At 39.0% G+C, this 23,118-nt stretch overlaps 1 protein-coding gene across 4 annotated transcripts; it reads right to left on the bottom strand.

Annotated features, from left to right (window-relative positions):
• Window positions 1–539: 539 nt before the first annotated feature.
• LOC103703081 (probable sodium/metabolite cotransporter BASS4, chloroplastic) lies at window positions 540–21,324 on the bottom strand. Of its 4 annotated transcripts, none has more exons than XM_026802980.2 (15): window positions 21,037–21,322; window positions 19,700–19,805; window positions 17,833–17,940; window positions 17,679–17,746; window positions 14,185–14,263; window positions 13,982–14,040; window positions 13,842–13,910; window positions 12,857–12,970; window positions 12,094–12,115; window positions 5,684–5,751; window positions 4,016–4,101; window positions 2,403–2,532; window positions 1,261–1,362; window positions 1,076–1,176; window positions 540–985 (listed from the first exon to the last, which is right to left on the bottom strand). In XM_026802980.2, exons 1-14 carry the CDS (start codon window positions 21,238–21,240, stop codon window positions 1,102–1,104), a joined length of 1,290 nt encoding a protein of 429 aa, XP_026658781.1. In that variant the 5' UTR covers window positions 21,241–21,322; the 3' UTR covers window positions 540–985; window positions 1,076–1,101. The 4 variants fall into 4 exon arrangements, 3 of the variants coding, with proteins under 3 accessions (XP_026658781.1, XP_008784001.1, XP_008784003.1); XM_008785779.4 differs by having other exon boundaries at window positions 540–970; XR_603396.4 differs by lacking the exon at window positions 2,403–2,532 and having other exon boundaries at window positions 540–970; window positions 21,037–21,324.
• Between the last annotated feature and the right edge of the window lie 1,794 nt (window positions 21,325–23,118).

The raw sequence follows: 23,118 nt of genomic DNA, 5'->3' as shown, positions 1-23,118 counted from the left end.
CAGGATCCTAGCCTCATGCGTGGCTCCACGCCAAACCACCGCCGACGCTGGAATCCTCTCCGTCTTGGCGTTGAACCCTTCCAATCACGGCCATCCATGTTACGACCGAGTGGATCCTACGCAGTCCATTAGACCGTACACTAAGTAGGACCATGTAAGGTCCACTCAATTATGTCCATCATGCAGCAAATTCCTGCGGTTCAATCAATAAATTCCTGCAGTTCAACCTGAAGACGATGCCAACTCCTGCTCCAGGTGGCCAAGAGCATATTGTGATATCTTTCCTCCAGCCCAGTGTTTTATGGTTATCCGCCGCTAACCACCATATTTCTTAAGAAAATCAAAAAAGAAAAAGCAACCAAGACTCATCTAACGGGCCACATACAGCAGATATTTTCAACCCGAACTGATGCTGTATGTAATGATCGAACAGAATACCGAGAATGGATTCGCCATCCCAAGCAATGCTGCGACCACCTACAATGAACTAATAGACTCACCGCCCCAAGCACGCCTGGCTGCTGGGGCCCAGGATGTCGCCCACAGAATTTCATCCCTATTCCCCTCGGTGCGAATATCCATACAAAGTTCAAAAGGATTAACCCAAGGACCGATCTATTTGTATCTCTCGCAGCACAAAGATTCTGCTGATCATCATGCCTGGGAGGCAGAGACCAGGGTGAGTTATACAGATAATATGGAAACTGGTAGCTGTATTTCTCAAGTTCCTTGGGAAACGCATTTTTCACTCCAGATGACTGCACCTGACGCCTCAAAGCAAAATTAATATCTTTCTGCAGTTGCAGGTATAAATAGAATACAACTGGGGCTCCCCGACACAATAAGCTGATCCTAGTTGCATCTAAGTTCGTCCTCAAGCAGGGGCCAACCAGCATGATTACTGGGCTCTGGATAGTTGCAGAATCTGATGAAGAGTACTGCTCAAGCATCACCCACCCAGCAGGGAATTCTGCGAGAAAGCTAGCTGTAGTTACATTATAATCTACAATCATTAAGCAATTAGCGGCGCAATATCAAAGGCACCAAGTCACTAAAAGGATCTCTTTCATTTTACCATATGAAAGTGGGTTGTTTCACAATCTAAGCTTCTTTGGTATTAGCAGAAAGTCGATCCTTCCAAAGCCACAAGTTTACCATAAAGGAGTCAATGAGTATCTGCAGCATTGTTTCCATGGCAATTTATAGCACCAGAAAAACAGATATAACTTCTAGAAGAAAATCAATTCATGCACAATCCACCTGGTTGATGTGGGAAGCAACACATGGTAGGACTAATAATCCAGGTTCACCAAATGCTCTGCCAAGCTGCTCAACAACAGCGACCAGTACAGGTAGTGTTTTCTACAAGATTACACGAATGAATGGACATGCCAGTTAGACTAAATAATTTTTTTCAATTCCTAAACATGAACTTAATAGAAATTATAAGGAAATCCAAGGAAACTATACGAGGCCGAGACCTTTTCATATAGAGCAATCCATAAAAAGCACAACAGGCATTCTCTGTGAAAGCTCTAATTAAAAAGGCAACTAAGCCGGTAAGAACCACTAAACCACAGATGCCAATCTAAAATTTAAAATACCAGCATATTTGGGGAAAGATCATCACATAAGTATGCCCATGCAAGCAGTTGATATTAACTGGACTTAACAGGCCATAAATCTTTGACCAGTCAAACAGGATCTTATGACCCGTCACACTACACCAGCTTTTGGTTCAAAAATTAGAAATTTAGTCATTCTTGGAGACAGCAATTTCTATAAAACTGAATTTTTCCTTACTTGTCACTATTTTCATCAGAGGCCTAAAGATGTTAAAGCATCAATAGATACCCAATTTTAATAACATTGTTAAGTGCAATACAAGAGACACGGTCCCAAACAGTTTCAGGATGCTATAACATTATAAAGGATCATTATTTGGTTAGGAAAAATTCACATAAATAATTACAAATTAGTAACTCATAAAAGTGATTTTAGAGAGCTATCACTTTCCATATTAATATCACCATACACTTAAAGAACATCTAAATATTTTAGAGTTACTATTATAAATAGCTATTGAGGGCAGGCCTTAGCGCAATGGTAAGATTGCTCCATTTTGACCTGTCACATGTTCGAAATATAGAAAAAACTTCTCCATACATTTAAGGCTGCGACCATCTGACCCTCCCTAGACCCCACGGTGATGAAAGCCTCGTATACTAGGACACCTTTTTTTACTATAAATAGCCATAGTCATCATTACACTAAGCAGTTATAATGGCGGGTGTATATGTTACATGCTGTAACATATGCTTATGACATGATATTATGCCCAGAAACTGTAACAACATTGAAATAGTGATTATTCATAAGTCAAAACCACGATGCATACTGACCTGGCTGGCAACTACTATTACAGCACGGGCATTGTCTTTCTTTGCAAAAACTGATTTGCTACCTCCAGAGACTAGTGACAGGCTACTCACTGTTAGGGTGTTGAATGCCAATAAAATGAGATGTAGTAGTCTGTAACAAATGAAAAGAATATACTGTTGACAGTTGATCCCACTGAGGTTACATCAGCTTGCCCTCTTCATTCAAATGCAACAAAGTGAAAGCTGTGCATTTGTCGAAAGCTGAAAAAGTTGCCAAAGTGAAGTGCAGCAAATTCTAAAAGTAGGCAACTTGGAAAGTGCTATGTGAATGTCATGTATCTGATATTAGACATCACCCAATGTACTTCAATTTCAGCCACACATGACACCAAACATGTCTATGGCAGAATCCTTTCCTGGGTACCATAAAAACGTTTCTTCCCCTATCATCTACGGGAAAAAGAAAAATAACAGTAGTTTATGGATTTATTTGTGCTCAACAGCCCAAGTCAACGGAAAGTAAATTAGCCAATCACAACCACAAAAAAAACAAGAGAAGCAAAGCTAGAAATTTAAACAGAAGCATGGATACCAGAAAAATGTGAGAACATTTTATGTAAGATGGAAGATCATTTACAGCTCCTTGGAAAAGCAATAATGGTACTGACTTAGCCACTTGGTAATTTTTGTACCCAACAAATGTGTTTCATTTCTGCCCATCAGACAAGAAACAATGATATGTATGGTGCAACACAAGACCTGGGCCACAACATCTAATTGCTATTTTTTGGGGAAAAATAGCACCGGTAACCTCTCCAGGTATCCACCCTAACACCAACCACCCCTCCAGGTATCCCTTGCCTCCATGTATTTGGTACTCCATATCTCCAGGTATCCACCCCAACACCACCTACACCCCCACCCCCCCTGTGCAAAGACAAAAAAAGACACCAAACATACAAAAGAATAGCATTTGCCTTGCCTCCATGTATTTGATACTCCCATTGAAGCCATTTACTGAATCCCCCCCCCCCCCAACCAAAACCCCGCCCAAAAAAAAAGAAGAAAAAAACCCCAAAACCCAACTGAACCCCTCCAACCACCTAACCACGAAGAAAAAGGGGGGGAAAAGAAGAAAAAGGAGAAACCAAAAGTATATAAAACCAAAAAAGGGCAACCTAGTCATCAGCTATGTTCAAGCTCCTGAACACATCCTTTACGTGTTCTCCCTCTAGCCATTAAAAAAATTAGAGAATGAATCCTCTGCTTCGATCTCACCCATCCAGCCCACACAAACAGTACTTTCATTTCATCAGCAAAAGAATATAGCATCTCCTGCACGAGCTACCATCTTTATACTAGAAACAGAAGGTTTCCAAGCTTAAAGCGTGCATACCTTTTTTGATATAATAAATTATATCTCACAGGAGCGAAAAATATACTATATAAAGCAAATTCACTGCCATCGCTAATGCTACAGATGCCCTTACATTTGGCAGGTCAAGGTGCAGTGGCTTAACTACTGGGTTATGTAACAGAGATAGAACAGACTGTTAATCAAATACACCCATATAAAGCTGCAAGGCATGGAAATAAAGAACTCTACAAGAGGGATAGGTTGGTGAAGCACATACGTTCCCATACCAATGGCGATAGCAAACATTGCTGGCTTCACCGTCAAAAGTAGAGATCTTGATCTGCTCACTTGCATCCATGGCACCTGGAATACAATAAACAAATTGATCTAGGTAAGAGAGAAGAAAAAAGAGGGAAGAGAGGGGGGGGGGGGGGAAGCAAGAAAACTAATGTGCGAGAGCATGTGTCTTGGTACTCTTGTAAACATGTAGTTACAAGTAACAGAATACAAATGTGTACATGCAAGTAGCATGACATGACTTCTATGATATTAAAAAAAATAATATTGGGAGTTGACAAAGTTCACAGGCTACATCCAGTGTATCAGAGAAATACTCTAGTCCCTTCTTATTTTAGCCAACCTAATCTGCCTTGGTGTTCACTCCTCATCTGCTTCCTTCTTTACCCAAGACTTCCTCTACCTGATGGTGCCTCATCTAATTCTTTTATAAATGAAAAAGTATTTTAATCAGTTTCTCATCCTCAGCATGCTTATCAGTTCAATGCTCATCTTGCATCAATATTTCATTGACAACTAATATTCCTCCTCATAGACATTGTAATAAACATGTTTGTCTAACTAGCATGAGGCAATTACTCAGGTTCTCAAAATTGCATCTCCGCTTCCAGCGCTTTGCTCGTATCTGACAGTAAATATAGATTTAGTAGTTTAAGCTGACCTAAGGTATCTTTTGACCATAAAATTTGACATAGCCTTGTTTCCACTAGTTCTTAATTATAGTTGCATTTGAATTTTATTGTTAATTTTAAATCTTAATCCTCTCGAGCTTAACTTCATAATCCACATTCCACAGATGTTCTCATCTCATCAATTGTTACTACCACAAAGTGCAGATCATGCAAACTATTCACTAGAACTTCTATGCCAGTTGACAACCAAGAATTTTGGGCATAGAAACCATAGCTGATAAATCAACTAGCTGCAAGAAAAGCTTGTGTAAAGGAGGAGAATACTAAATTTCAGGACTCTTGCCACCAAATCATTCTGTCAGAAATTCTTAGACTGCTCCCAGTTTATAAACAATTTTTACCTGTTTTGGTGGGGACCACTTAAAAGTTTGCACTAGAATTTGCTTCCTTGACTCTTTCACAGCAAGACCACTTATGAGGCACAGTATTGAGAGGAAAGCCCTTACTTTAGATCGATTCCTTTGTTTGAGAGATCCTTCTTTTGTGCAATGATGATAACAATTATTGCCTTGCCAGCAAATGCACCACAATAATCATTGTTAGTTGCCCTATATTTTTAATTGTAATCATGTTCAGAATTGTCTTGTTAAAGAAATTAAGTCCAAGCAGAAGATGGAATATACATCTTCCTTGAGTATTGTTTTTTCTCTTGTTGGTGCACTATCGGATTGAGCTACATCAATGGAGGTCATGTATCAAGAGAGGCATAATTAACAATGATTTCCAGCCCAGAAATAGAAGGGATCATAGTACAAATCTACAACAGATAAAAGCCTCATAATGAAGAAAAATCATAATATGAGCACGAAATAACCCGGAAACTTGTATCTGCTGTTTATTCAGCATCCAAACAAGCCAAAACAAGTTCACAACTCCTATTTACCTTCCATTGAATGTGTTACAGCAAGATTTACAACTACTGAACAAGTTCGATTCTGAAAAGGATTAAGACATACTAGGCTAAGAAGTACTGCACTAATCATTGCGAAAGAACGAAGATTTCGATCAACATATTCTGCCATACCTGCAATACAAAAACAAGAAGATTTCATATTCTCATGTATTTTGTCGACACTGAAGTTGCCCATCTAAGCAAGTAATTACTCGCAGAATAGAAGGACATATATCTTATGGAGGCTCATGCCGCTTATTGTTAAATGAATTTTTATTTTATCATAAATCCCAGGTTGCAAAACAATTTCCATGTAAATGAAAGTATCTGATACTTTCACATAAGCGAGCTAAACACAGGACATATGATATATCAGGAACACAAGATACATTTCTGCCTTCATTTGTGAAATTAATTTGATTCACTTTGCCTACTTATGGAAAATATAGTCAACGGTGCTGAAACAGGCAGTGGAAAACCAGGAACAAGCATGACAGTGAGCTTAATGAGTTCTCCAACTTTCAGCTTACTTTGTGACAATAAACCAACTCCTACCTCAGCAAGACCATAAATACCAGACAAAAGAAACCTGATTGAAAAAACCAACTTATGTGGAAAGATATGATATCTAACAAAGAGAATCATTTTATAGAGATAACTATGTTAGATGAATTCATTGTTCTTGTTGTCGAGCACCATCCTGGTATCTAGGTAAGATGCACAAGTTGTATGCTATTCTAACAGTCCTTAGGAAAGTAGGATTTTATTGTTTGTATCTCAAAACTTAAAGCTAATTTTATAGCTTTTAATTAAGAATGGATGTTTGGCTTTTCTAGAATTTGTAAACCTAAGTAACACACTAGGCACTAGCTGAGAATCCATTGCCAATGACTAAATGTCTCAAACACTGAATGATCGCACCCTGAGCCATTAAGCAAACCCCATTTATAGATGAGGTAATGCCTGTAAGGTTAAATACCCAGACCTACATTCAGATTTTAACATTTACTTTAGAAGTCCGGATTTCATACTGTTATATGTGCTAGCAGAAAAACATGAAGGTCCCCTTCACCACATTTTACTCCATAAATAAATCTGCTGTAACTTAAGGGCGAGGACCAATCTTGATGGGCTATGAATGTCTATTTAATAACTGACAATAGCAGAATTATTCTTATCCTAAAGTTGATTTAGAAAAGACCTATATGATGAAAGGTATGGAATATAGGTACAGATATTAACCGGACAGAGCATGGTATCATGACTGCTAGATTCCTTTGATAGTGAATGTGCTTCCTCAATGCTTCTTTAGACATAGTAATTGTAAGAGCCCAAACTCTTGGGTTAATGGGAATCCAAACACCTGGGCTAATGGGCCGGCTTGAAGAGGCCAGGCCCATTAACCAGCGATCAGGGTCGACTGATCGCAAAAGAGGTGGAGAAGAACTTCCACCTCTCCAATCATGCCGGAGATCCAACCACCAACCCCTTCACATTTCCCCTAGGGCATCGCAGGAAAATCCTTGTTTTCTTCCCCCGGTTTCGTTACCGAGATCAAGATCCCCGGCGCCCTCCACCTCATCGACAAGCATTACGGCGTCGTTGCCGTCCTCACCCGCATTACCGCCGGTGACGACGCCGTCGGGTGCCCCTCACCCGCGATGAAGCCATCTCCACCATCCAGGACAGGAGCAGGAGCAACCCTGCGCCACCACCCCTGTTGCCCCTATCGTCAGGGGGATGCACCAGAGAAGGTCCAGATCCCCGGGATCGCTAGCGACCCAAAGATCAAGAGGCCGGTGGATAGATCCTGTGGCTTTCATGAGCAAGGGTTCCAGTCAGGCCAGTTAGGCCATGCTAGAAAGCATATGCTTTCAGGTGAATGATCTGCTCGGATCTATGTACAAGAATGCTATGGAGAATGGTGGAGTAGAAAGCAAAGATGGTCATTCTTGCTTCGGGTCGATAGTGGTGCCAGTGCCAATAATCTTCTGATGTAGACCCGGGTTAATTCATTAGATCACATCATGGATTGCTTGGCACGATTGCATACAAGTTCGGCCCGGGTGCGCCAACTAACTACGCAATGGGTCGTAGTATAGTGATTTTTCTGGCCAATTGGCAGCAAACTATCACTGCCAGTTCCTTTTCTTCGGTCAGTACACGTTCAGAGATCATAAAATGATAAAAGTCATCCGATAAAAAGTCGGACTTAAGTCGGAGATGATCGGAGCAACTTTATTAAGAAAATAACTCTTAAGAAACTTGCTTTTCCCTTAAATAAACATGGTAATAAGAGGTGGAGAATCTTGACCCCCTACTTACCTAACAGAGAGACGAGGGAAGCAGCTTGCTTAGATCAAATGAGATATCCCAAAAACCGCTGGGTTGACCCCGAAGGCCGAATTCTATGGTAGGGGTGAACTCCAAATTTTTCCATGCCACAATTGCACCAAAATAAATGAAATAGATGGGTGGAATTCCAACTGGATCTTGGTCTCAAATCAAAAGGGGATATGGCAAAATTGGAGGGCCCTAGACCAGCCAAGGGCAGTGATGGTTTTAGATCAAGATTTTCTGAACTTGATATCCCTTCAAACCTAGCAAATAATGGCATAAATAATGGATTCTCACTCGGGGCTCAACTTTCCTTAAAAACCCATGACTTATTAATAAGGATTTGTTACGCGCGATATGCCGACGACTTACTACTGGGAATCATGGGTCTATTGCCATCACAGGAGCCGCTGTCCGGTGGCTGAGAGATGGCCTTGTGATCATTTAGAATGCAGCGGAGGTCGAAGAGTTGACAAAGCTCATCGAGAACTCTGATGAAATGTACTTTATGCCGGCGTTCAACGGGTTGTTATTGTCGTGGTGGCGTGATGATGCAAGGGAGGTGTGCATAGGGATGACCAGGTTCAGTAACAAGGGGTTCATTGCTCGGGCAATCCGGCAGCTCAGGATGTAGGGCGCACATTCTGGTCGACCGGCTTATGGGACTCGGGTTCATGGGTCGTGTGACATGGGTGCGTAGGTGGCAGCATGCGGCGAACATCATGTCATGTCGGTCAGCACATTCATGCATGCAACAATGTGGTGGCAATACTGGGGAATAATTTGCCAGACAAGGGAACGGTTGAGCAAGATTCTTGACATCGCAAGTTCTAAACGAGGTGTAGATTGTGTGAGAAGTTGAGGTGTGGATTGGATGGCAGCAGCGTTGGATTGTGATAGAGGTAAGGATCCCTATACTTGGTTACCATTATGTGCACTGCTAGATTTGCGTCATGTGATTTACATTGATAAAATAGATATGACATGTGATGATATATTTTATATGATTTTTAGTACAAATATACTAGCATGGTAGTATATGTATCAGATATTGAAAACATGAATATGTGAAGAAGATACTTTGAAATTGAGACAAATGTATTGTGTAAGTGAATATTGATTTGACAAGTGTAACTTGTAAATCAGATAGACAAGATATAGTTTGGACTAACCTCGTCACGGGATAGCCTCCACAATCTTATACATGGGACAGCTTCCGCGGGCTTATGCGTGGGGTAGCTTTCACGAGCTTATGCGTGGAATAGCCTCCATGGGCTTATGCATAGGATAGCATCCACGGGCTTACGCATGGAATTTTGTCAATCTTGGACTGGGTCATAATCTTGGTTAGTCCAAAGCCGAAAAGATAATTGATATGAAATCTGAAAATCAAGTTAATGAGAAACACATAATATGACATAAAAATTATTGTTGAACAATTGATTAAATTTGATAAATATATATATATATATATGCTTCTTTGATAAGATGATAATGAGGGATTATGTGCATGTTAATTGGATGAGCTTTCCGAGTATTGATATGGTATCCATTTTACCTGGTATTGTTCATTTAATTATTTTTCTATTATTGATGGTGTAGTAGTTCGGAATTCTTACTGGGCTGAAAAACTCATATCCTTTCTTGCATCTTTTTTCAGTGTTGCAGGTTGCATAGTACTTGGCTATGTTTAAGATCACCAATAGAAGGGATGAATAGATAAAGCATCCTTGTTTCCGGTAGAATGGATAAATCTGAAAATTTTGTACAAGTTTGTTATTTATTATGAAATGAGATCATTTTGTTCATGGATGATGAGGTTGTAAAGTATTTTCAAGCCTAGCATATTCTTTAGGGCCCCGTAAAGTATTTTCGACCAGGCCGATTTGTTAGATCATACCATGAATTGCTCGGCGCGATTGCATACAAGCTCGGCCTAGGTGTGCCAATGAACTACGCATTGGAAGGGCTTGTTGCCATCGCAAGCACCGCTGTCTAGTGGCTGAGATGGCCTTGGGATCATTCAGAATGCAACAGAGGTCGAAGAGTTGGCAAAGCTCATCGAGAACTCCAGTGGAGTGTAATTTGTGTCGGCGTTCTACGAGTTATTTGCGCCGTGGTGGCGTGATGATGCAAGGAAAGTGTGCATAGGGATGACTAGGTTCAGTAACAAGCGGCTCATTGCTCAAGCAATCCGGCAGCTGAAGAAGCGGGGCACACATTCCAGTCAGTCGGGTTGTGGGACTCAGGCTCATGGGTCGCATGACATGGGTGCGTGGGTGGCAGCATGCAGCGAACATGATGCCATGCTAGGCAGCACATTCATGCATGCAGCAGTGTGGTGGCAATATTGGAGAATGATTTGCAAGATAGGGGAATAGTTGAGCAGTGTTGGATTGTGTGAGAAGTTGAGATGTGGAATGGATGGCAGCAGTGTTGGATTGTGATAGAGGCAAGGATCCCATGGGCTTACGCATGGAATAGACTCCACGAGCTTATGCATGTGATAGCATCCATGGGCTTACATATGAAATTTTGTCAGTCTTGGACTGGATCATGATCTTGGTTAGTCCAAAGCTGGAAAGATAACTGATATGAAGCCTAAAAATCAAGTTAATGAGAAGCGGATGATATGGCATAGAAATTGTTGTTGAGCAATTAATTAAATTTGAGATATATATATATATGTTTCTTTGATAAGATGATAATGAGGGCTTATGTGAATGTTAATTGTATGAGATTTTCGAGTATTGATATGGTATCCATTTTACCTAGTATTGTTCATTTAATTATTTTTCTATTATTGATGGTGTAGCGGTTTGGGATTCTTACTGGGCTGGAAAAGCTCATATCATTCCATTCATTTTTTTCAATATTGCAGGTTGCGTAGTACTTAGCTATGTTTGAGATCATAGTAGAAGGGATGAATAGATAGAGCATTGTTGTTTCTGGTAAGATGAATAAACTTGAAAATTTTGTGCAAGTTTGTTATTTATTATGAAATGAGATTATTTTGTTCATGGATGTTGAGGTTGTGATGTATTTTCCTGCCTAGCATATTCTTTAGGGCCCTGCCCTAGGAAATGTGCGGCCGTGTCACGTGGCTCAACCCGAGTAGCGGGTTCGAGGCGTGACAGTAATGCTTGAGGAGAATGACCCTCAATAATCCTATTTACACTAATTAAGGAGGTATTCAGATGTTCCAAAAAGCCAAGACTTGCAGCTTGCCAGTGGTGGTGTGGGTTGTGACTATTATTTGTTCTAAAATATGCAGCTAAGTTGGATATAAATAAGAATAATAAATTGCTCATTTTTAAATTTCATTTGCTCTATTTCAAATGGATATTATATTAAGGTTGAATTAAGACTTGAGTTCTTTGACTAGATCTGTGTAAAGAAAAAGGAATTTATGGTAGGAGAAACCAACAAAGGTAATATGGGCATGCAAGAATCAGAGATGACCCTACATAGGAGAGGCATGAATACTTCATAGAGGAGCTGAAAAGAGACTTGCAAGACCTGAGAAAATCTGAGTATAGTATTAAGGATTTTAAAATGGCTTGACCATACTGAACATTTAACCTTGCTAAGAACAAATGATGAGAAAGGTCAAAACTTGTCTGTTATCAAAATAATGAATCTTAGAACATCAAACATATAGGATCCCTATGCCTTGCTCAGGTTAGCTGATGTTGTCACAGTTTTTGTTAGTCTTGTCAATGTTCTTGACCAGTATGCCTGCAATCAGGTTTATAAACAACCCATACAAATTCATATGACAATAATTAGTTAGCATGAACTGATTATTATTAGTTGGCAAGGCATGCTAGTTGCATATTGTGTGCACTAAATACATACTCCAACGTAAATCAGCAAAACTAAAAAATGCAGCCCAGTCCACTAGGCTCCCACTATTGCAAGGTTTGGATGATCAGATGTATGCAGCCTTCCCATCGAGTGCGGAGAGGCTATTTCCGTGTTTCAAACCAATGACCTCCAAGTCAAAATGGAGCAACCTTACTATTGTGCCAAGTCTCACCCTCATAAATCAGCAAAGGCAATAAGCTTATTCAATTTTCCTACTGTATTTATATTATTTTCAATAATATATAATTGATAACAATGAGCAGTACTTACGTTCTGAAGAATCCCGAATGACCTGCAAACAGGAAAGCATGAATAAGTTTCTCTTTTGTTCGTTTCTTTTTGGACTAGTAATGTAGTATTATGATCAATTCAAGTGATGAAGATTGCAGAGTATTTCTGGAAAAAAATGGCAGTGATATGGTACCATTCGGCATACCATCGAGTCTAGAACCAGTAACTAAACATAAAATAATAGAAAACTGTTGGCTTAGGCATGCTTAAGTAATATGGTACCTACAAAGCATCAGCATATAAAAGGAATGTTGAATGATTTCCATATGCTATAGATAAAACCATGGTATGTCGTACAGGTCTGAACTGGGCAGTACGGAGCATACCATACCGTACCGGTTCGGTACTAGTATCCGGGCCAAAAAAACTCTGTACCGTACCGTACCGACATTGTGCTAGCGTGGCACCGGTACATGGTCTAGTACCGAGATGGCAAACCTTGAATAAAACTATGTTGAATTGATTTAAGGTAATAAGTAAACAACATATGCTGCATTGCCAGAAAAGATTTAAGCAACAAATTTTGTTAAAAGAGGATTTGTCACTGCAGAATTTGTTGTACACAAATTGAAAAGCAGGTTTATATAACATAACACAAAACTTTACCTTTCAAGTTTCAAGTGAACAATAAATCATATAAATAACTTACTAATACATTATGACAATCAGCATCTTCTATAATCTTTGCATTAGAAAATAAACAAAAGTATTCTTTCAATAATGCAAGGCTGATTAAGAATACCTTTCCGAGAATGAGTGGGACCACAAGATTAGTAATAAGGCTTTTAAATAATTGCAAAGTAGGGACAGACACCCCAGCTCCTGCTCCTATGTACCTAGAGATAGAAAATGGCACCTACAACACAATATAATTTCAAGATGAGCCCAACAGTACATTGGCATGAACCATCGATCTCTAAATGCAAAGATCAATGCGGTTCAAAATACTGCCAAAAATCTCATGCAGTTGTAATTAGTTAAGATCAGATAATTGGAAATGCTGAGCCAAGTGACCTTAGGTGGCTCTTGTTTTACTAGTCAACAAACAATACATACTCTTAACATAAGGTAATCCAGAAACAGCTAACAAGTTTATGACCATCATAAAAATGAAACAGTTGCTTCTCAAAGACAATAATTTCAAGCATCAACTCCTTTCCTATGAAGAAACATCAACCCCTGTTATCAGAATCAATCATCAGACACCAAACAAAAGATTATTCGTGATCCTTCTGAAAGTGCAAACAAAAAAAAAAAAAGAAGAAATCTCATGAAGACTTCTATTATAGAAAGAAGTGATATTATTGAATGTGAATAAAGTATCCAAAAATGGACAACTTCATGTAAATAATTAAAAAGTAGAAAAGAGCTCATTAAAAATATCTAGGTTAATGGAAAGTGCTCATTTTTTCCTCATTTACTAAGGTAAACCATATCAGTGCTGCAAATTACATGCAGATCTGTAAAATGCATATCATATCACTTCTAGCTGATTTCAAAGCCAATTCTTTGCTGCTTTATTTTTTCCTTACATGCTGCATTAGTGCATCCGGGTGATTAGAATTGGTTCATGGGTAGACCCTCACAGGCCAGTCTCTCACCCAAAGCATGTCCAAAGGAAAATAATTAAAATTTTAATGGAATAAAACACTTGCTTCATGGCTCTAATCACCTGGCACCATAATGTAATAATTGATTTGCATCTTAGAAACAAAAGCTTAACTTACAATCATAATGCCTAACAAATTAGATATCACAGTCATTGCAAGAGCAAGAGCAGCATTCCCCCCAGCAAGCTGCATTAGGTGCAAAAGTGTATCTCAGTCAAAGAAATTGCTAGCCCTGGAAATACAATATATTAGCTTACCCGTGTCAATGTAACTCCACTTGACAAGGTTGTCGGCATGCAGCAAAAAATTGCTAACCCTATAGAGTAAATTTATGAAGTCAAGACTTTTGAAGAAACAACAATATAAAGTCAATGACAAAGAAGATAATGTGAAGAAAATACAACCTCAACAAAAATAACTAAAAAAAGGAAAAAGTTATTTATCAAAAATGTCCACATACCAGTGACAAATTCATGAGGCATCAACTGAATTTGTAAGATAAGCCTTGAGAAAAAAGGAGTAAACAACAGAATTGAACCCTACAAGGACAAAAAGAATAAAGCATTGCAAAATCAAAGATTGCAACTCGTGGCAATAAGAAAAAAAGAGTACAGAAAATACTATGAAGAAAGAGGGATCGGCAAATATATACACATCCACTGGGCAGTTGAAATATACAATACAAGCACAGAAGAAACAACCATATCTGTAGTGCATACAAGCCAAATAAGAAGGAAATTAAAGTGGGGTAGATGGCTTCTCTCCTCCCCCCCCCCCCTCCTCCCCCCCCCCCCCCCCCCCCCCCCAACCACACACACACACACCTCCTTCCTCTTCTTACATGAGAGATGAGAAATAGGAAGAGATTTTATATTCAACGTTTGAAGATCATATTCAACATATGAAAAAACAGAAATAACAACTCTTAGCCATTTTCATATAGAATACACTACCATGGAGACCTTCCATTGCATCTTTGAGTAAGCAATTCTCGTTCAGTAACAAAGAGCACATATGGGGCCAAATGCAAGGTCAAAGCATCACTTGCCAATAGCATGCCAGTGTGGTATTGGCATAGTACTGTAAAGTGCGCCATGCGTTGGTCCAGCAGCATGCCAGCAAGAACTGGCATGCAGCTGGTATGTACCATGTGCCAAGGCATATTGGCAGGGTATGTATCATGCTGCTTGGCATTTGAATCCATGGTCAAGTGTTATATGAGGCACGGAGTAGCTAAATAAATCTCTAAGAAAAGAAATCATCTAAATAATTTAAGAGGGTCACATGCATTATTTGTACCTCATTGTAATTCTTTCTCAATATGCTAGTGAGCCGTTTCTTGACTTATGGACCACACTTAACCCCATTTTGATAGAGAAAGACTTAGCTGTCATAATATAGTTACGTGCTTATATTAAGGCAGATTTCCCCTGTTTTAAAAGTCATAACCAAACTACACGATCTACATATTGAATCTACTTCCATAAGCAAACAATTTCCACATGCTCATGCAAGGATTAAAATACATCAATGCCAACTGGCACTATGTGGCCCTATTGCCAGTGCTAAGAATAGAACAGCTGATATTCAAGTCAAAGTAAAACTGAAACAACTTGGCATGATGACTAATGTAAAGAGCTAGCAGTACAGATTCAATATTTAGGCTGCACATATTTGGGGCTAACAGGGGCAAAAGTGAAATAAGACCCCTTTAACCCATTGATTCCACTTTAACCTCCTAGATGCTAAAGTAGCCATTTTATTCCAAGGGCAAAGTGGATATTTTAAAAGGTTGGTAGAGTTACTTTTTCCATTTAACCAAGAGTAAAGTAGCTTAGGAGTAAGTCAACTCATTTATTCCAGGCTAACTTACTCTACAACCAAATGTTGCCTCAATGACTCGTAATAGACTTTTTTAAAAAAAATCTAGCTATAAAGCCTCAAAGCCTATTGAAATAAGATACCAAGATTTTCCGGCAATGTGTTTAAAAGGGAAAAACAGCATTTATAGCATTTCCATACCAATTCGCATATTCCTATTTACAAGTCCGGCATAGATGAAGAAAGATTAAAGAGGATTTGTTTTGAAAAAAATACCTCATGATATACAAGCAGTCCCCCAACATAAATTCCACACTAAAAGCGCAGTAGGACCTTCAGATGGAAGGTTGGGCAAAGATTGATCCAGTCAGGATCATGATTAGCACTGGAACTAGTTAAAAATACTTCAAGACCTGATTCAAGATTTTCAAACTCCACTTGGTACAAGGTTACATTGGTACTCTCATCATGCCTAGAACAATTTGCCTCCTTTCAGCAATCAATTTTGCCAAATACTCATTTTCTGCTTCCAACACAAAGCTGAGAGCATTAATTAATTTCTTTTTATTTTGTTTTAATAAAAGAATTAATAGGTCATAATACAATTCCAACATTTGCCGATCACTTTATTCTTCTACAAAAAAAAGGGCAGCCCAGTGCACAAGGCTCCAGCTATTGCCAAGTCTGGAAGGGTCAGATGTAAACAGCCTTGCCTCCATGTGCGGAGAGGTTGTTCCCATGTTTTAGACTTGTGACCTCTACATCACACTGGAGCAACCTTACCATTGCACAAACTTCATCCTTCTATAGGCAAATAAAAATGTGATTGCAGTCCAATATTCTTTTTTTTTGACATGCTGAATAGAAATATTAGATAGAGGTGTTATACACAGCCAAAATTAGTCCTTTACGATTTACCACCTCCCATATACTTATGAGTCAATGCACACATAATGCTATGCTAAAATTCTTCTTTAAAGACCTCTAAGATTTCATATTCTAAGAAAACAATATAATAAATTCAAGTTCACAGACCTAAGGAGGTCAAATTTTGGGCATTTTAGAAATGATGAATAAAGGGCGCACGAGTTATGCTTGCAGAGCCAATGCAATACATCTCAAAAGAGTAGAAAAACATCTATTGGTTAATATGTTAATTCTAATATGCATCCATGAATTATAGATTAAAAAACAATTATGGTGGTATGGAACTCATTATGGCTTTCATACTTGATAAGCTATATGGATGTTTATTGGAGACTCATTCCACACAAAATGTGGAAACTCATTCTTAAAGGTCTAATCCCTATAGAAACTTGTTTGCATTAGATATTTATATAAGTGAGATGTATGCATGTATATGCCCACATCACATAGATATAGGACATTCATATATGTATGAATATATATAATTTTGAAAACTTTACTGCCTCCTTCCCCCTCATCTAGATGCTAAGGCAAGGGAAACCTTGCATAGTTACCCTCTGGAAGCAAAAGGGTAAAAAACCACATAATGGCTTAAGATTTCCTAGTAGCCTCCAAAGCAAAAGAGTCACTGTTACTAGATAAATAGCTGGTAATTAGGATACACATCATAGTCATAGTGTTGACCACTTTAACCTTTCCTTTCATTTCTTGATAATGTTGATTATTCAATAGAGAAAATAAATATAAAGCAAAATGCATTCCTTGTGGCCTACTAATCATTAACTATTAGCTTGTGCATTCCAAACTTGAAAGAGATCTTAATATCATGCCTTGAAAGGAGGAATTTGATTTTCAAAGAGTTTGAGGTTGAGGGAGAATCATATGTATTCTTCTCTAAACTTGTTGTAACCTGTCAAATGTTGCAAAAGAATCCCATCTATTTATGCAGGTATAACTCTAGTATATGTTAGGATGATACATATTAACAGAATAAGATTAAGGATGTAAGAACCAGTACAACTTAACACTTTATAGTTGTTGCAGCAAGTAACATAGACGAAGACCAAAACATGCAGATTAAACGGAACAATCCATAACTCAGGCATCAAACCACAAGAAAATCAAGAGTACACTATACCACCTATTACATACATACACAGTAGAAATCTTAGGCTCTTATAAGACACAGGAAAACTGAGATCATACTAGCCCAAAAAGTCCTGCAGGCCAAGCTTCTATAGCTGCACCGAGTTCCCCACTGTGCAACATGAGCCCTATATCATCAAGAAGACATTCCAAAATCATAAGACATGTCCAGTCTTGGAAAACACTTAGCTAATGCAGGCATTTTAGACCTCACCTGAGATAAAGAAGATCCCACAGGCACTAAATCTTGACAAAGAATATTTGTGAGCAAGACAGCCAAGAGTTGGATTTATGAGTCCTAGAGTGATTCCACTGACAAGAGCTTGACACAAAAGGAGAAAGGAAAAGGGATTAGACAAGATGCTTTGGACGATAGTTGGCTTCTTACACCATCATCAGCCTATAACGCTAAGAAAAGAGTGTTATGATATAATATAAAATCCCAAAAGATTACTTAAGCAAGGAAATGAAACCCTTGACAGTACAAGCTAGAGTATATTCCTCCTGGGCAGGAGGCATTTATTGTTGAAATAAGTTAGTAAAATCCCAGAAACCAAGAAAATGGTACATTTGAAGAAAGCCTATAACATATACAAAGGTAAATGCTTAATCATACACATACGTGGGCATTCATATTTGTATACGCATATGTGACCTAAGAGGAGCGTTCCCACTACCCTCCTAAGAGGAAGGAGATTATAATCAATGAAATTTAGTAACTTCTATAATTGAGATGAGCACATCATTGTCACAGATGCACACCAACACTCACTTCCACCAACAAATGGATGGGCACATGTGAGCAAAATAAAGCATTACATATGCATAAAGTGAAAACAATATACCTGCACATGCTCATATTATTTGGAGTACGAGCGTTTCATTTTTCATCTATAAAAAGGAGTCTCAATTTTTTGTGCAATTTTTTCCCATCTACCTTTTCTTAATATTGATATTTAAGCCTCATCATCAAAAGTCATCAATAATTTCAATTTAAAATTCACCATCTTCACTTCTCATCAGTTACTATAATATCATTTGCACATGATCAACCCTTAGGCAAATCTATTATAACATTAACTAGAAACTCTCTTCTCTAGCTAGTGCTACTTCTTATGCTTCCTACACTCTTATTAGCATGTTCTTGACAACTTCAGTTACAGTTTAAGTAGGCCTTTCTTCCTTAATGCACACCAGATTATATCTTCCAGAACTTGATCATATATTTTCTCCAAGATAATAAACTGTCATTTTTTTCTATCAATTGCTTAAGCACGAAAAAACGTCCACATAGATCATCTCTACACGATCAAATTGTATAATGAAGATTATATTCATTTTTCAAACCTTTGCTTGAAAACCCTCCTTGATAAATTGCCTGACAATGTCAATCTGTCATTATGTCATTTCCCCACTTTTAAGGCCTAACTACGTAAGTTGGTTAACCAAAATAGACCTTTTGACTTTGAAAATTCCATAGGTAATTCAGGCATCCTTAATGCCTCAGTTATTGCATCCTTTATGAAGCTATATCTACTTCAAGAAGCATAATGGAATGCAGATAAACTTGCAGCTTCACTAATACTGGTTCTTCTAGGCATTTCTCAGGTAGAATTCATAATCAATGATTTCCAAAAAAATCATCAAATTTAGTCCAACAAGCTATCACAATGCCTTCATCACCTAACTTAGCTAAAATCCATTTTTTCACTCTGTCATTGTTTTTTCAGATTTTTTACATGCTTCTTTGCAGCCAAACCTATAAACAAGTTCAACTTTAACACAGGTCATCCTCAATTCGAGTTGAAACTACAGTAACCTAAAGTTCATTACCAGGTACAAAGTACTAACTAAAATTTTACAGCTTATAGAAGCAGTAAATATGCATGTAATTGGAGATACAGCAATTTTTTCATGATAAATAACAGAGCCTTTCACAAGTAATCTAAAAGTTCACCGGAAAAAATCATCAACAGTACCAATCAGATAAAATGCAAGTTAACTGGTGGCTGTGACAAACATAGTTAGAAGCTCTAATAGCAGTAAGAAACTCAAACTGTGAAGCAGATGAATTTATTTACCTAAAGGAAGGAAGTTGGTTCCTACAAAGTCCAACAATGGCTGTGTCCAAGAAAAGACCTTTCGAGTATTTGAATCCTTACTCTGATAATTTCCATCACCATATACCTGAAACAAGTTGCAGAAATTTTTTCCTTAAGCCTTAAATGAATTCTCCTCCAGAGATATTTAACCCTCTAAACATGCAGATGTATAGGCAGACACAAATATGTATACGCACATATGTATATATATGTGTGTGCACGTGTGCACATGTGCGTGTGCGTGCTTGTTGGGGTGTGTGTGTGTGTGCATAAGCATTTAATCCCTTAGGTTATGGAAACATTATCTACCTATTGATGTTTAAACTCCATAATGTCCAAAAGTGGCATGGTACCATGATATCAAACCTTCTTGATTCCATACCACGAAACATAGATGTGCATGCATAGGCTTAAGACAAACAACCTTCAGTTCTACTTTCAACTGCCAAGAATTTCAGGGCTGCAAACTACACAGATAGTTTCAAACCTTGGCCCCATACTTAACAGGATATTTATAGTTGTGACCACCATAAAATTTAAATCAAAAAGGCATGCGCATGACCACATATGGAACTTGTGATCAGTGAATGGTGAAAAAATGCATCAGAATCTGGCAAGTTCCAGGCTTTAACAGGTCATATTTAAGAAGTTTATGGTATTAAAATGAAGCATACAATGCTGTGCTACTTATTGTATCTATTTAATTTAAAGATCATATAGGAGATCTGTTGAGCGTGTGGCGTGAACTGGATGTGGGCCACGTCTCCACATCTTAGACCAAGGTTTTCCTTTTTAACCAAAAAAGAAAACCTATTCACTAGGGAGCTGCCACCGTGTTCTGGGAGAGAGGTGTAAGCATTGCATCGGATCTTTCTTCTCCTTCTAATCCTCTTCCACATTTTTTTTTCCTTTTGATATAGTGTATTTTCTCCTCTCGCCACAGGTAGACGTAGGCCTAATAAATTCTTGTGGCGGTTGTGTTATTTTTTGCGCTGTAATTTATTTGCTATTTCGCACCATACCAGTACAATTGATGGTCCACACAACAAGATCAAGAACTAAGGATTATATCTTTTACAGGGAAGAAGTTAGAAAGATCGACGAGTATAAGCCATAATTTTCAAGAAAACACATGAAGTATATGGATTAGAGGATTTAATATTCTCCGAGATAAACAACAACAGCATCAAGTAAACTAACGAATAGACGTCGCAAGTTTTCAAGATAACAAACAAAAGATGCAGATCAGATGGTTTCTACCATAGAAAACCTCCAAGACCGGAAGTATTTGGGAGAGAGAAGAAAGATAAGCAAACCTTCCCGGAACCTCCAATTGCCCGCGGACATCGTGCAACCGGGCGAGATTTGGCGAAGAGCGACGGAGGAGCGATCGCAATGAGAAACTCGCGTGAGAAACTGAAAAGATTTGCCGGAAAAGACGCTATTCGTCGCCCGGAAACGCTATTTCTTGCGGCCGATGGAGGCCTGAATGCTAGGGTTTGAAGGGATCCCACCGCCATGATGCCCTCCGACCGGTGGGAAGACAACGAACTCCGTCCACACCCAGAGCAGCGGAGCCTGGAGACTGAAGAGGTACATATTTGCAGTTTTGCACGGTGAGGATAATTTTGGAATGGAATGGGGATTTGCGTGGTCCATGTTCACGGGCTGGTTAATGAGGCCAAGGCCAGAGCCCGGCCTTTCTTCCGGCCCACTTGCAAGCTCCGAACTCGCTGCTCGGGCTTTGGTTTTCGGCCCGGACCAAAGCTTCTTGAGCCTTTTATTTTTCAGTTTGAAAAATACAAATATAGAATACTTACAAAGATTAAATATTTGAAGGGGAATTGATAGGCTCATGAGCTTATGCCTTTATGGTTGTTTTAATAAGGAGTTGGTGCATGGAAGTGGAATTCATTCAGCTATAAAAACAATGAGGCCAAATAGTTTGGGCTATGAATTATGGTATGCATACACAGTATTATACAAAATTTAGGCCATGCCGAGCTCGGGCCGGACTTTTAACCTAAATCTGAGTCCAACTCATATTCATAGCCCAAAATTTGTTCAAGAAAAGAAATAATGAAAGTGCACCATATATATGTTTCATGACTTTTTTTTAGCTAAAACGGATGATTTATGCAATTTTAGTACAAACATATCTAAAAAAAATCAAAAAAAATAAATTTCGGAGCACTCTAGACAGTTCTTTCTTTCCCTCCAAAAAACAGTAGATGGATACTGCTGAGCAGAGACCTTTATTTCCCTGACAGCTTATTTTTGAGGTCATTTGGGGACAGATAATGGCCGCATGAGTTGTTTTTGAGGCCTTTTCCGTGACAAAGCACCATAATTAATCTATGTGGATGACTCCCTCAAAAAGGAAGATTCTGTAAGTGGCCAATACTTATGTTTTTTAGTACAAATTTCTTTTCTTCATTCAAACATGCGCGCGAATCGTCCTTCATTCCAACATCTCTTTGTGGGAACCGAGGGGGGGATTCTCTGCGGCTGGCTCTCTTGGGGGAGAGGAAGGCGAATGCTTGGGCTCCTATCTGTGGGAACAGCCTCGCATATGTATTTGACGGGGAGAAGGCAGTTCGCTAGGAGGGCTTCTCTGGTGGTGGCATGGTGCTCGTAGTAGGTGAGCATGGGGATGCTCTTCAGCACCTCCACGTCGAGCTCGAAAAATTCATCATCCTCATCATGGCGACGCTTGTCCTCTTCCTCGTTGAATCCAGTACTCTTTTGGCGCTGCTCTTCATCGGCTTCTCTGCCAATCTCGGTGGGGGCGGCCATGCTGTTTCTGCCTGCAGTTTGCTTCTATGGAGTTCCTTAGAAGCATGCTCTGATTTAAGCTGAGAACTTACGCTGGTTGGTTGCAATATTGTAGGCAATGAGTCATACCACCGTTCCATAGGCGTACTTCTATTGTTGCAGGTTTGGTTAACGGCATCTCTTGAGTGAAACTGGTATTGGAGGGTGGTAGAAAGGAGGTACAACTGCCGAGTACTTCAACAACTGTAGCTGTTTGTGTTGTATTTGCTTTGCCAGTCCAGTTTTGCTGAGGTGGTACGTGTGAAGAGTTTGGTTATATGCAAGGGAAGTTGGTTGGAGAGGGTTAGCTGCCAACACTGGTAGTGGACCCAATGGTAGATGACCAAAAGTTGATGTGTGGAGAAGAGATCTGGAAAAGAGTTATCAGGACAGGTTTTCTGGAATTTGAGTAGCCTAATGGTCGTTAGTTGTCGAGGGATTTAGAAGAAATTCAGGAGATGAAAAATTTTTCATCAGCGAAGTGGGTTGCCTTCCCTGCAAATTTCTTTGGACAGAGTCCATCCTTGTCTCCAACCATCGGAGACTTTGAAGGATTCTGTGTTGGGTGGAAAGCTAATCGTAAC

The sequence above is a fragment of the Phoenix dactylifera genome, chromosome 10 (genome assembly GCF_009389715.1).
Source record: "Phoenix dactylifera cultivar Barhee BC4 chromosome 10, palm_55x_up_171113_PBpolish2nd_filt_p, whole genome shotgun sequence".
Taxonomy (NCBI): Eukaryota; Viridiplantae; Streptophyta; class Magnoliopsida; order Arecales; family Arecaceae; genus Phoenix; species Phoenix dactylifera.
This window is presented reverse-complemented; position numbering and strand designations above follow the sequence as displayed.